Below are 13,758 nucleotides of genomic sequence, written 5' to 3'. Positions count from 1 at the left end.
GAAGCCCACGTCGATTTTTGAAACTTCTTTTCCATTTGTCACTACTTTATTGGCCGTAAAGATAATTATAACGACGTTACGATGCCATTCCATACCACTGAAACCATATTATACTCTCCGCTTTTCTAACGCTCTGGACGACTGTTGGGCAAAATTCTGTGTGCAGTAACCCTGCGCGATGTGGATTATATTGTTTCCTTTCGTTTGCTTTACAAATATCTGAGCAATCAGATGTGCCCACAGAGGACGACTATGACGAGAACCAACGAGCTCGCCGTACGTCCGTGGAATTGTGAACCCGCTCTTGGAGTTAAATAACAAGTTATTTAAGCTGAGGTTTCGTTTGGAGATAAGTACTGTAGAGCAGTTGGAATTAAGGCTCAGAGACTATCTGGTGAAACCGACCAAAAGAAACCAACCACTGACTGCAATGCATACGTTGCTATTAACCTCAAGATTTTACGTCACGCGAACCTCTCAAATAGCGGTTGGTGATCTGCTTAAAACAGACACAGCAACAGCTTGCACAGCTGTCTATAAGGTATCTGTCTTGTAGCAGTGACCTTTTTTTCGGTTTTAAGACAAGTTTGGCGATGTCCCCTTTTTCTGTTTATTTGCTGCCACGGTTACAGCACATCTTCGATAACAAACACTGCGTATCTACGATGTACGATGAATTGCGGTCGAAGAGCAATAATCGTGTCGACAGTCAATTTTGACCGTGCTGCCGAGCATGTTACGTGCTACTGAAGATCAACTCAGAACCTACTTCTGTGGATCCTAGTTTAGTGTTTTAAGCCGGCCGGAGTGGCCGTGCGGTTCTAGGCGCTGCAGTCTGGAGCCGAGCGACCGCTACGGTCGCAGGTTCGAATCCTGCCTCGGGCATGGATGTGTGTGATGTCCTTAGGTTAGTTAGGTTTAATTGGTTCTAAGTTCTAGGCGACAGATGACCTCAGACGTTAAGTGGCATAGTGCTAAGAGCCATTTGAACCATTTTTTAGTGTTTTAAAATAGAGCTAGATCACGAACATAGTTCGATTTCTGATCTAATGTCAAAAGTGATCTCCAGTCAGCAACGTTTACCAGTCGGTCCCGTGTGCGCATTCTCGCGCGGTAATTCGCATACGCTCCTCACCGAAGGTCAGCGAGACGGCGCTGCGATTGCACAGGAGTCGTCTTACCGGTGCGAGTGATAGATCCCGAGGACGCGAATGGGAGCGTGAAGCTGAGGCAGGGAGCGGGTGATAAGCGGCGGCGTGACGTGTGCAGCGGGCGAGCCGGCGGTGTGCGCTGCGGCGGCGGCAGCGGCAGCGGCCAGTGGGTGCCGTGCGCGCGCGCGCCATGCGCCACGAGTGGCCGAGCGCTCGGCCGCGGACCGTGCTGGGCGTCCGGCGCAGCTCGCTGCTGTTGCTGCTGTACGCTGCCTTCTACTGCGTCTACCTGGCCGCCGGCGGCTTCGCCTTTGCCGCCCTAGAGGCCCCTGCCGAAGACGAGCTCAAGGAGCTTCTCGCCATCTCCCGGCGCCGCTTCCTGGACGACCACCCCTGCGTCACAGGTACGCTTCCGGTCGACGGCGAGGCCGTTAATACCGTCCGCTCACTTTGCGCTCGCGAAATATACGACGAAAAATTACGGGATTATCTTAACGAGTCAAACCTGTGAGCGTTGTTCGTTGACATATCCGATGTGTTTCGGTGTCTGTGCGTATCTTCGTACGATCGAGTGCAATGTACGATCGCGTTTAAGAGTACGAGAGGACTGTGAAAATTTCTCCGCTGCCCAGTGAGAAACTGCGATTTTTTAGTACCTTTTCTGACATATCGTAGACGAACTACAGTAACTGACTACCAAAAATTAATCTATAAACAGTGCTCGTTGCTTCTTATACACTGATGGAAAAAAACGCGACACCGAGAAGGAGTTCTGTGACATAAACGAAAGTTGGTGCGCATGTTTATATATCTGAAAGATTACGTCTATTCGAATTTCGCGCCAGTCGCATAACAGTGGCGTTAGTGGTGATGCAAATCAGCTTCGCTTCAAATACACGCTGTAACAGTTTTGAGCGTTAGTATCGTCGAGATTGGACGTGATGAGTTGATGTTAGTCGAGAATGCCCTTAAGGCGACGAAGAAGCCATTATCAGATCTCACTCAGTTTATACGACGCCGCGTAATAGGGCGACGAAAAGCTGCGATATTGCAGAAAGATTTGGCAAGAACGAAGGCACTGTATGTGACTGCCGATAGCTGTGTTGGCGAGAATGTGCGGTCGGAAGACGACCGTGCACCGGACGGCCACGTGGAGAGGGACGAGCGTCGTGTTCGGCGTGGGGCTTTGGCGCATCCTGCTGCAATCACACAACGACCTGTTACAAATCGCTTACTTCGAGGACAGCTCCGAGCGAGACTGCTGTAGCGTGCATTCCACTTAGCCCAAACTACCGGCACTCGCCACTTCTGTGGTGTCAAGCGAGAACACATTGGAGGGCAGGATGAAGGTCTTTTGTGTTTTCTGATGAAAGCTGGTTCTCCCTCTTGCCAGCGATGGCCGGGTGTTGGAGGTCACTTGAGGGCCTGCAGCCAACCTGTTTGCGTGCTAGACGCACTGCCCCTACACCTTCTAACAACCCTACCACAACAAAGGTCAAAATTTAATAATGATTATGGTGTTGCTCACGTTGGTAAATACTGCATTTTCGGGCAACAACAAAGTTATTAAGTGGCAGCTCAGTTAATAAAGTCATTTCATGTAATAATGAAAAAACTAGGCACTCATCTTTTCGTGTTTCCCACGCTGGGTCTCGTTGTATAATCATGGCTCAATCGTCGAAATTATAGGTGGTTATGATTCCAAGCTCGAATGCAAAGAGGCCTAGGTTTTATTCTGCTATATTCAAAAGTTTTGTAGATGCGCTTCACAAACAATTCTTGAAGATTACACTTTTGCAGGACAATGGTGATGTAAAAAAGTAATCAGCACTCCGAATTTAAGTTACACTTCTTTTTTATTACTTTCGCTGCAATATCACGTAACACACAAAACATCACTTCACAATACAAAACATACTTGAAAACATCTTCCTCACAGTTAAAGTTCGCATGTTATAAACTGGCTACAATATGCGTCTTTCCATCATGACATCAAGACTTGACTCTTTCGAGGTCAGACTCTCTAACTCTAACTAAACTAATAATCGCTTACGTGCCCAAAAATCAGAGTTACAAGTACATCAAACATCATAGTGACAAAAGAAAGAATACACATACGAATAATATCATTGCAATATAAACACATCGATGTATCAAAGTACCTCTACATTAATGAAATCAAATCTGAATGTTGTCTCAGAAATATGTTAACTACTTTACAGAAACACAGTAGAATATTGCTGGTATCGAGAGGTTCAGGTGAGGTGCCGTAATGGTTGCGTAATTCAAGTACCATTACAACCTGGAGCTATGGTCTGGGATGCGATTTCTTACGACTGCAGGAGCACATCAATCCGGTGACTCGGCCCGTTGTGCTGCCATTCACGAACAGCATTCCAGGTAGTATTTTCCGACAGCATAACGCATCCCCACATACCGCCGTTGTAATTCAACATGCTCTGCAGAGTATCGATATGTTACCTTGGCCTACTCGATCACTAGATATCTGTCTCCAGTCGAGCACGTACGGGACATCATCGGACAACAATTCCAGCGTCATCTACAAACAGCAGCCCGCATCTCGTGGTCGTGTGGTAGCGTTTTCGCTTCCCACGCCCGGGTTCCCGGGTTCGATTCCCGGCGGGGTCAGGGATTTTCTCTGCCTCGTGATGGCTGGGTGTTGTGTGATGTCCTTAGGTTAGTTAGGTTTAAGTAGTTCTAAGTTCTAGGGGACTGATGACCATAGCTGTTAAGTCCCATAGTGTTCAGAGCCATTTGAACCATTTTTACAAACAGCATTAACCACCCTATATTGACCGAGCGAGTGCAACAGGCATGGGACTCCATACCACGATCTGACATCCGGTACCTGAACAAGACAATGCATGCACGTTTGCATTCTTGCATTCAACAGTCTGGCGGTTACACCGGTTATTATTGTGTCAGCATTTCACATTTACAATGTCTTATCTCGCGCTTTCATTAACGTGTGATCTTGGGGATGTTAATCACTTAAATATATTACCTAGACAAATCTGTTCCAGAAAATTCATTAGTCTACGTTAATTACTTTTGGTGTTGAGTATTACTGATGACCGGTTTCAGTTAAATCAAGTTGAGATTAGAATATCCACGGTGAGGTGAGAGCCTTTTAAGCACTCATGAAGTAGTGCCTTCTACTAGGCAAGAGTTTTTTCAAATTGTTCATGTTACACGTCTGCCTGCCACCTGCTTAAACAATACTGTCATTCATGCCACCTCACCATAGACATTTTAGATTGAACATCATTGAACTGAAACCGATTACTAAGATTGAATAAAAAGCAACTTAGTTTGTTTCGAGATTAGTTTCTGTTTCTAAATGTCAAAATTCACCAATTTTTTGACTTACTCTCCTTTACGTCCGTGCACTTTGTTGTATTTTTCTTCCAGGATGTACATACCAACTGTGAAATGTGATTCTGAAAAATGTGAAAAATATTAATCTCGGACTGTTACTACCCCTTTATTGGTATCAAAGGGTCTTCCAAACACAAACTGGTTTACGTGTGGAAACAGATGCCAAAACGAGTAAATAGAGAGGATACATCAAAAGTTCGTTCTCGAAATTAGTCGTTATTCACACTGACAAGGAACGTTTGTGAGCCGCTACAATATCCTTGATAAAGACGACTTATCAGTCCAGTAGTCGCCCCACATGTCGTTTATACACTTGATACAGAAGACTTGTGCGATGTTCGCAATCTACTTTTAGCAGTATACGAGAAAACTAATAAGAAGAATCCCTATTAAATCCCTAGAAGTAGTGACCACAAATTTTCTTGCAATTGTAATAGTCTGTTTTCGGGTTTACAACCAACTATTTTAACTTCAGCGGGAGCCCACAAGAGAACCACATGCGCCGAAGTTAGGACGGTGTCCTGAAATCGAGAAGGATGCGCAAAATTTTGTGATCTCGGAAAAAGACAACATTTTTAGATATAAGCGGGGATACGTAGCTTCCCAAATGCGTATTGTTTTCTCAGAGTTCGCAAAATACGTTTCGTTTGTGATCACAAAATTTCACTCAATCATCTGGGTTTTAATACGCCGCAAAAGTTTATAAGGTACGTGAAATAACAGTTATTTATATTCCATTATTTAGCTCATAGGAGAACAAATATTACTCTCTCTAGCTGCATCGTCTTTTGATTATAAATATTATTTGCTACTGGCCCGGTATTCTGTCTACTTGACAGTTAATATCGAAAGCAAACTACATGATCCAACTCAAGTCCGAACAACATTTATTTCCTGTGGCTAAAATGATGGTAACTGACACACCGGTTATGCCAAAGAATCTATATTGTTGTTCTAAAATAAGAAGTTTAAAAGGCACAACAACGAAAAACACAGACTTTAACAATTTTATTCCTGTTACCCTTACCTTAGAAACTGAAATTTATTGACTGTTTTTACCTTTGTTTTACACAGAAGTGCTACTTGTAAGTTGTCAGCAGAGACGAAGATTCACAGCAGCTCTTATACGCCGTTAATTAACATACAGCTCTAATATTATTGTTCTATATTCTACGTCGGAGTTAACAGACGCACTCATAAGCTGCAGAAAACTTAGTTGTGTTTCACGAACAGAGAAAGGCAAAGCAAAAAGGCTATTCTTCCGATCTACCATGAAGTGAAAACATAGAGTAGCGAACAGCGCTATGGGCGGCTATACAGTATCTGTAAGGAACGTACGTTACGGTTACGACGTTTCTGAAAAATAAAGGTCACTAGAGACAGGTCATTACGACACTCGAACAAGAGAACGAACTGGCTCATAGCGAGACTGGATTAACCCTCTCGCTATTTACGAGAAAAACTTATACGATGATAGCCTACCGAATATGAGTCCGTTGCTTTGCTGAAAGTGTGTAAGTGCTGTGTAGGCTACATATCCACGTAACGAAGCTTTCTCAGGTCCTGGCACTTCTCCAAGCCTGTTGACCTCGCTCACGCGCAGTTTCTTCGCAACTCAACCAGCGCTTGAGTGAACGAGCTGTGACGACTGTAAGTTGGAAACCCAGTAACACGAAAATAAAAGAGAAGGTATACTCTCTTGGAAATTCTACATAAAAAGGACACCACCACCTCGACACTCGCATTTTTGTACTGCCTTTGTCTACGTTTCTAATCTTGTCACACAGCTTCTCCAAATGTTCTTTTACGTACCGATCTACGACTCTATCTGCTCTGTCTTGTTCAGCTACAGTGTTCATCTTTTGTTGATACATTTGCGTAATAAAGTAAACTAAGTACCCACTTGATGTGCGGAGTAATTTTATTTATACGATTTTTAAAAAATGGTTCAAATGGCTCTGAGCACTATGGGACTTAACATCTGTGGTCATCAGTCCCCTAGAACTTAGAACTACTTAAACCTAACTAACCTAAGGACATTACACACATCCATGCCCGAGGCAGGATTCGAACCTGCGACCGTAGCAGTCGCGCGGTTCCGGACTGAGCGCCTAGAACCGCAAGATCACCGCGGCCGGCCGATTGTTAAAGTAGACGTGTTGTGTTTGTTTAGCCCAAATAGATAAACTGGAACACCGTGCCATCACACAATTCTTTGTTTCACACTGAAATGGAATGATCGTATGGCATTGTTGGCCGGGAGATCCCCAAGCGGGTTCGGCCGCCGTATTGCAAGTCCGCTTTAATTGACGCCACTTCGGCGACTTGCGAGTCAATGATGATGAAATGATGATGAAATACACACAACACCCCGCCGGGAATCGAACCCGGGACCCCGTGCGCGGGAAGCGAGAACGCTACCGCAAGACCACGAGCTGCGGACTGTTTCACACTGTTTATCAACAACGCAAAATTGTGCTCCAAAGGTCGATCAACATGCTGCTAAACAGGGACTCAGTGATCATAAGGCCGTGACATTGTCACTGAAAACGGCAGTAAACAGGAATATAAAGAAAGGAAGGAAAACATTCCTACTTAGTAACAGCAACAAGAAACACAAAAAAAAATGGCTCTGAGCACTATGGGACTTAACTTCTAAGGTCATCAGTCCCCTAGAACTTAGAACTACGTAAACCTAACTAACCTAAGGACATCACACACATCCATGCCCGAGGCAGAATTCGAACCTGCGACCGTAGCGGTCGCACGGTTCCAGACTGTAGCGCCTAGAACCGCTCGGTCACCCCGGCCGGCCAAGAAACACACTTTAGGTTAAGTGAGAGGTAAACATGAAAATTCCATCTCCAATACTGACAATATTGAGCAACAATGAACAAAGTTCAGGAGCACTGTGCAGTACGAATTAGACAGGTATGTGCCGAGCAATGTTTTGAGAGATGGGAAAACCCCGAGGTTCAACAGCCGCGTTAGGATGCTGCTGCGAAAGCAAAGAGATTTTCGCTGCAAATTTGAAGTAGCCGAAGGCTCACAGACAACCCAAATCTGAGCGAAGCCAAAATTAGCGTAAGGAGGTCCATGCGTAGCCGTTCAACAAATTCGAATGTAAAATACTAATTACCGACTTGACGGATGTCCTAAGAAGTTTCAGTCTTGTGTTAAACTACCTGGGGTACCCAGTTTCTCTGCTTCTCGGGGTGCCCATTATCATGCCGTTTAAACACACTATTCTACTCAGTTTGTGTGTTGCAGGTTAGATAAAAATGTTATCTCTCTGTTTCTAAGTAGCGAGATGGTTGAAAATCTGTTTGTTTATCGAAGACTGACAGCGACTTTTGTGCATCGAGAAGAACCGTAGGCTAAGAAAATGACAGCAAATACAGCTCGTCACTATCCAGTGATCTGTTCCGCCGATCGGGATTCGCAACACGCACTGTAATGCAAATGCGACACCAGAGAACTCAGAATTCAGTCCGCTTCTCGCGAAACCGGCTTCGCAGTCCAAGGTGAACGGGACCAACTCGTGCCCAGAACACAACATCCAAATATCTGATTACGTAAACAACGTTTTAGCACTGCGTGTATGATGGCTATGTCATGGATTATTCACAGACGAGAATTGAAAGAAGTACTATGGTTCGATAACTTATCCTAAACTCTACCTCGTACAAAAGAAAGGGCGGAAAAAGCGGCAGACTGCTATTCCCTACCACAGGTAGAAAGAGAAAAAGGAGATTTGGACTTAACACCACATTCATAACGAAGTCACTGAAGGCAGAGCACAAGTTCGTATAGTAAGGAGTCTCTTCAATTGATGAATCTCAGCATTCACCACAAGCTATTGAGGTAAACTCTAAACCTGGCTGACCAGATGTGAACTGCACCCCGGTTTTCCAGAATATTAACAACTGAGCCACTTCACTCTGTACACCAAATGAAAACATTTGGTCTTCTATTTTCCTTTGTGCACTAACCTTCTTGGTTGACTATCAGCTCATATTCAGTATCTCGAAAAATATCGAAATTCTGTGGTCGTAAAAATGGAAAAACGATTCAGATTTAATGGCCCATGACGACATAATTTGAGACCGGGGCGCACTTTCGGTTTGGGTAAAGAAATAGTCCTTGTCCTTTTCAAAGGATCCATCCCGATATTTGCGTTAAGAGATTTAGGGAAGCCATGCAAAACCTGAATGTGGATGGTCAGTCAGGGATTTTAATTACCTTAATCCCGAATTCGAGGGACCGAGCGAGGTGGCGTAATGGTTAGCACACTTGACTCGCATCCGAGCCGACGATGGTTCAGATACCCGTCCGGCCATCCAGATTTAGGTTTCTCGTGATTTCCTCAAATCGATGAAGGCATATGTCTGAATGGTTCCTTCGACAAGGGCACGGCCGATTTCATTCCCCATCTTTTCCTAATCCGAGTTTGTGTTCCGTCTCTAATGACCGCACAGGCTATAGGACGTTAAACTCCAAAACTTCTTCCGAATGCGGGGCATTGCCTTAACCACTGCTACACCTCGAATGGCTTCTGTCCTCGTCTTTAGAAATGTAGAAAATGGTTCAAATGGCTCTGAGCACTATGGGACTCAACATCTTAGGTCATAAGTCCCCTAGAACTTAGAACTACTTAAACCTAACTAACCTAAGGACATCACACACACCCATGCCCGAGGCAGGATTCGAACCTGCGACCGTAGCAGTCCCGCGGTTCCGGACTGCAGCGCCAGAACCGCTAGACCACCGCGGCCGGCTAGAAATGTAGAGCCCATAGTATGATTCTTCATGGACATCACAAAAGAAGGAAGCGTTGCAGTGTACAACGAATGCTAAATAACTTTCGAGAAACAATTCCTGAATTACATGCAGCCTATCCGGGAAAAATCACAGTTGAATAACCTATAAAAGGTGGCATAAATCCATTTTTTTACATATGTAAACGATCTGACGGATATGGTACCATCCAATTTGCGAGTGTTTGCTGATGACGATGTAGTGTATGGGAAAAGTGTCGTCTTTGAGTGACTCTTGAGTGACACTGCTACGTGATATGAAATGGAACGAGAACGAAAGATCGGCTGTAGGGAAGGCGAATGTCGACTTCAAATTTTTGGGAGAATTATAGGAAAGTGTAGCTCATCTATGAACGATGCGGTATGCGTACCACTTGTACGCCCCACTGTTTGTGATAGCTGCCATCTGGGAAGACATCGAAGCAATTCATATATGTGCTGCTAGGTTTGTTCCAGGCATGTTCGATCAGCACGCGATTGTTACAGAAATGCTCATTGAACTCAAATAAGAATCCGTCGAGGGAACAAGACGTTCTTGTCGAGGAACACTACTGACAGAGTATGTAGAGCCGGCATTTGCGACAGACTACAGGACGATCCTACTGCCACCAACATACATCTCGTTTAAGGATCGTGAAGACAAGATAATAGAACTTGGCGATCGCTCCATTTGTAAGTAGAACAGGAGTGGGAAGTATGTATGTAGATGAAGTTGAACCCTCATCAGACATATGAAATTATTTCATTCGTTTATAATAAATTATGCGTCTAAATGTTAAACTAATAACTTACAGTGACGTTTCTTCAGTGAACATGCCATGTGATTCCCCCAAATGCCATATGCCAGCAGCGGGTGCTTTGCATTTTCGTGGAACTATATAAACCAATTAAATGTAAAAACATAGTAATCGAATTATGTCTGCTTATTAAACATTAGAAAATGATACATCGTAATTTTCAGGTTATTCTTTCATGTCGCAATACAGGAAGACACGTAGTTGGTATAAAAGTCTTGTGATTTCGATTTTGTTGGACAAATTAGAGTTGGAATTTTGTGCCTACATTCATTTCGTTTTATATTTTCCGTCTCAGATAATTTATCATCACATACTAGATATTTTGTAAACTGAGGATGGAGGAGGAGAAAGGAAAGAAAAGGGAAAGAACTATTGACGTCGGCTGCATCATAATATGTATCACAGCTGTGGATTCCGTGTGGTGTCTGTTCTTTCGGACATGTCCGAAGGAACGGACATCACGCATACTTATAAATATTAACTAGTTATAAACTGATATCTCTGGTAATATTGAAATCGGTGAGATAGTGGTGCGTGAGGCTTTTGTACATATTTATACGACTTACGACGTATCGTCAAACAAATCAACTCAAATAGCAACCTAGGTTTGTTGCAATGTCCCTGAACGTGCCCCTCCTAAGACGTACAGAAAAGCATCGAGCACGTCTGGAGGATATCTGCAATTTATTTCTCAACCAGGATACGTCGGTCCCACGTAACTTGAAAGGGAAATTTCTCTTATAAACTGATTGTGGATTTGTTCTGACATGTTGGAAACCGCAATCATGTGTTTTATGCTATATACTGTACATTACTGACAATACTGTTCGCCGAGATATGTAACAGCAGAATGGGAGCCCTTCACTATATTATCCTTGTGCAGATGTATGCCATACGCATTTGTAAGAAAAAAATGGTTCAAATGGCTCTGAGCACTATGGGACTTAACTTCCAAGGTCATCCGTCCCCTAGAACTTAGAACTACTTGGGCTCCGGAAAGGCTCAAAATCATGAAAAGTTCAATTTTTACTTTTTTGCGTTTTCTGAATCTGCAGACTATTACCTTTTAATAGATATATAATTTATTCAATTCCGAAGACTACAACTATTTTTAAATTTTTTTTTGAAATGTGTTCTACATGGGCGTGACCCACTGTGGCGCTGTTAAACTGCTGTCAAATGGTGTTATTATTAACGTCCGTGTTCATCAGGTACATTTTAGTGATGTGAGATAAAGTATGTGTTGTGGCTAACCTGTGATGGTTCAATATATATCGCTGGTGTGATTGTCGATTGTTTCATGTTTATTTACTCTGTCGTTATCTCGAAAATATTCGTAATTAATTCTGTTTCTTGAGTCTCTGTTTTGTTGAAGTATAATAATGAGTAAAAGTAAAGTTATTAGAAATCCTCTGAAGGCTTTTAAGAAAAGGAGAAATGTTGGAAAGCCAAAGGTATGTGTTATTACTGTAAACAATAAAGACGATGAAAATCCCCAACATAGCTTGTGTCCCAAAGAAGAAGACAGTTGGTGTAAATATAACAAAGGATTGCTAACTGGTGAAGTGTACACTCATAAGCATAGTCTGCCTCATGCAATAATGGAGGTGATAAAACCTATTTTCAGAGACTTAGCAGCACCTGAACTGTTGAAAAAGTGTATTCACGGAAAAACTCAAAACCCCAATGAAAGTGTAAATAGTGTTATATGGTCGAGAATCCCCAAGACTGTATTTGTTGGAATAGTAACACTTCACTTTGGTGTGTATGATGCTGTTGCGACTTTCAATGTTGGCAACATTGTAAGGTGCAAGGTATTTAGAAATATGGGAATGAAGATAGGTTCTAACATGGTACGAGCGATGCTTGCTTTAGACAAGGAACGCCTTCGGGCTGCAGACAGGGCCGTAAAGAGTCTAGAAATACAAGCAAGAGTAAACAGGAGGAGGAACAAGAGGAAGCTGGAGGAGGAGTTTGCAGAGGATAAAGATAATCCATCCTATGGACCTGGAATGCACTAAAAAGTTAATCCAATCTTTGCCGCTCGATTCCCAAAACTTTTATTTTCTCATACTAATTACATGTTTTCTAAGGATCTTCCAAACATATTTGTTTCAAACTTTCAGTAAATGTTACACAGTACCTTCTGCATAATTTAACACAGCCTTTTTCCAAAAAACTGTATATTTTTGAATATATAAATAAAAAATTGCAAAAAAATGTTGTGAATTTTCATTATAATTGAAAAAAAATCATCTTTAATAACTGAACTAAAATTTTGTAAAATCCCTGTGTTAAGTTGTAGCCCATATTCCAATAAATAATCTGTAAAAAGTTCAACTTCCTACCTCAAATACTTTGTGAGGAAAGATGTAATTTATAAGCGTTATTTTAACATTGCAAGTATAGGGCGTTCCGGAGCCCCTTAAACCTAACTAACCTAGGGACATCACACACATCCATGCCCGAGGCAGGATTCGAACCTGCGACCGTAGCGGTCTCGCGGTTCCAGACTGTAGCGCCTAGAACCGCTCGGACACCCCGGCCGGCCATTTATGAGAGCAGCTGCAGTTCAACTACATATACATGTCTACACAAGTGCCTGGCAGAGGGTTCATCGAACTGCTTTCAAACTGCGTCTCTACCGTCTACTCTCGAATAGCGCGCGGGAAAAACGAATACTTAAATCTCTCCGCGCAAACTTTAATTTCTCTTATTTCATTTCTCCCTATGTAGGCTACCATCAACAAAGGATTTTCGCGTTCAGAGGAGGAATCTGATGATTGAAATTTCGTAGAACGGAAAACGCCTTTGTTTTAATGATTGCCAGCCCAATTCGTGTATTATGTTTGCGACACTCTCTCCCCTAATTCACAATAATACAAAACGAACTGTCCTTCTTTGAACTTTTCCGATGTCCTCCGTCAATCCTATCTGGTAACGATTCAATATCACACAGCAATACACCAGAAAAGAACGGGCAAGCGTATTGTAGGCAGTCTCTTTAGCAAACTTGTTGCCCCTTCTACGTGTTCTGTCACTAGAACACAGTCTTTTGTTTGCCTTAACATTGTATTTTCAAATTGATCGTTCCAGTTTAAGTTGTTCATAATTGTAATGCCTAGGTATTTAGTTGAAGTGATAGTCTACACGGAGGGAACCAGAACTCCACCGACAAACTTTCGGAGGTGGTATAACGCACCGAAACAAGAAAAAAAATGTTTAGTAAACATGGGCTCTAAAATGTATACCTTAAGAGCTATGAGCACTTGTTCATCTCCGTTACTGTGACACACATCACTTCTACTGAATAAATGCTGATAGCTCTTAAGGTACACATTTTGGAACCCATTTTTACTGGACACGTTTTCTTGTTTTGCTCCTTACTACCTCCTCCCAAAATATGGTAAACAAAGAGCTTGCGCTAGAAGAGATGTGTTTAACAGTATCGAAAATGAACAAGTGCTCATAACTCGTAAGTTGCGCATTTTAGACGCCATGTTTATTAGACATTTTTTCCTTGTTTTGATCCATACTACCACCTCCGAAAGTTTGTTGGTGGAGTTTTGGTTCACCGTGCCTATTCCTTTTAGT

At 42.8% G+C, this 13,758-nt stretch overlaps 1 protein-coding gene across 1 annotated transcript in view; it reads left to right on the top strand.

Moving 5' to 3' along the window:
• The first annotated feature begins 1,324 nt into the window (after window positions 1-1,324).
• LOC126247985 (potassium channel subfamily K member 1-like) overlaps window positions 1,325-13,758 on the top strand; it is a 238,112-nt gene continuing 225,678 nt past the window's right edge. The window contains exon 1 of the mRNA XM_049948557.1: window positions 1,325-1,555. Within this exon, the coding sequence (XP_049804514.1) occupies window positions 1,342-1,555 (214 nt within the window). The 5' untranslated portion in view covers window positions 1,325-1,341. The remainder of the gene's footprint in view (window positions 1,556-13,758) is intronic.

This window comes from Schistocerca nitens, chromosome 3, assembly GCF_023898315.1.
Source record: "Schistocerca nitens isolate TAMUIC-IGC-003100 chromosome 3, iqSchNite1.1, whole genome shotgun sequence".
NCBI classification, from domain to species: domain Eukaryota; kingdom Metazoa; phylum Arthropoda; class Insecta; order Orthoptera; family Acrididae; genus Schistocerca; species Schistocerca nitens.
This window is presented reverse-complemented; position numbering and strand designations above follow the sequence as displayed.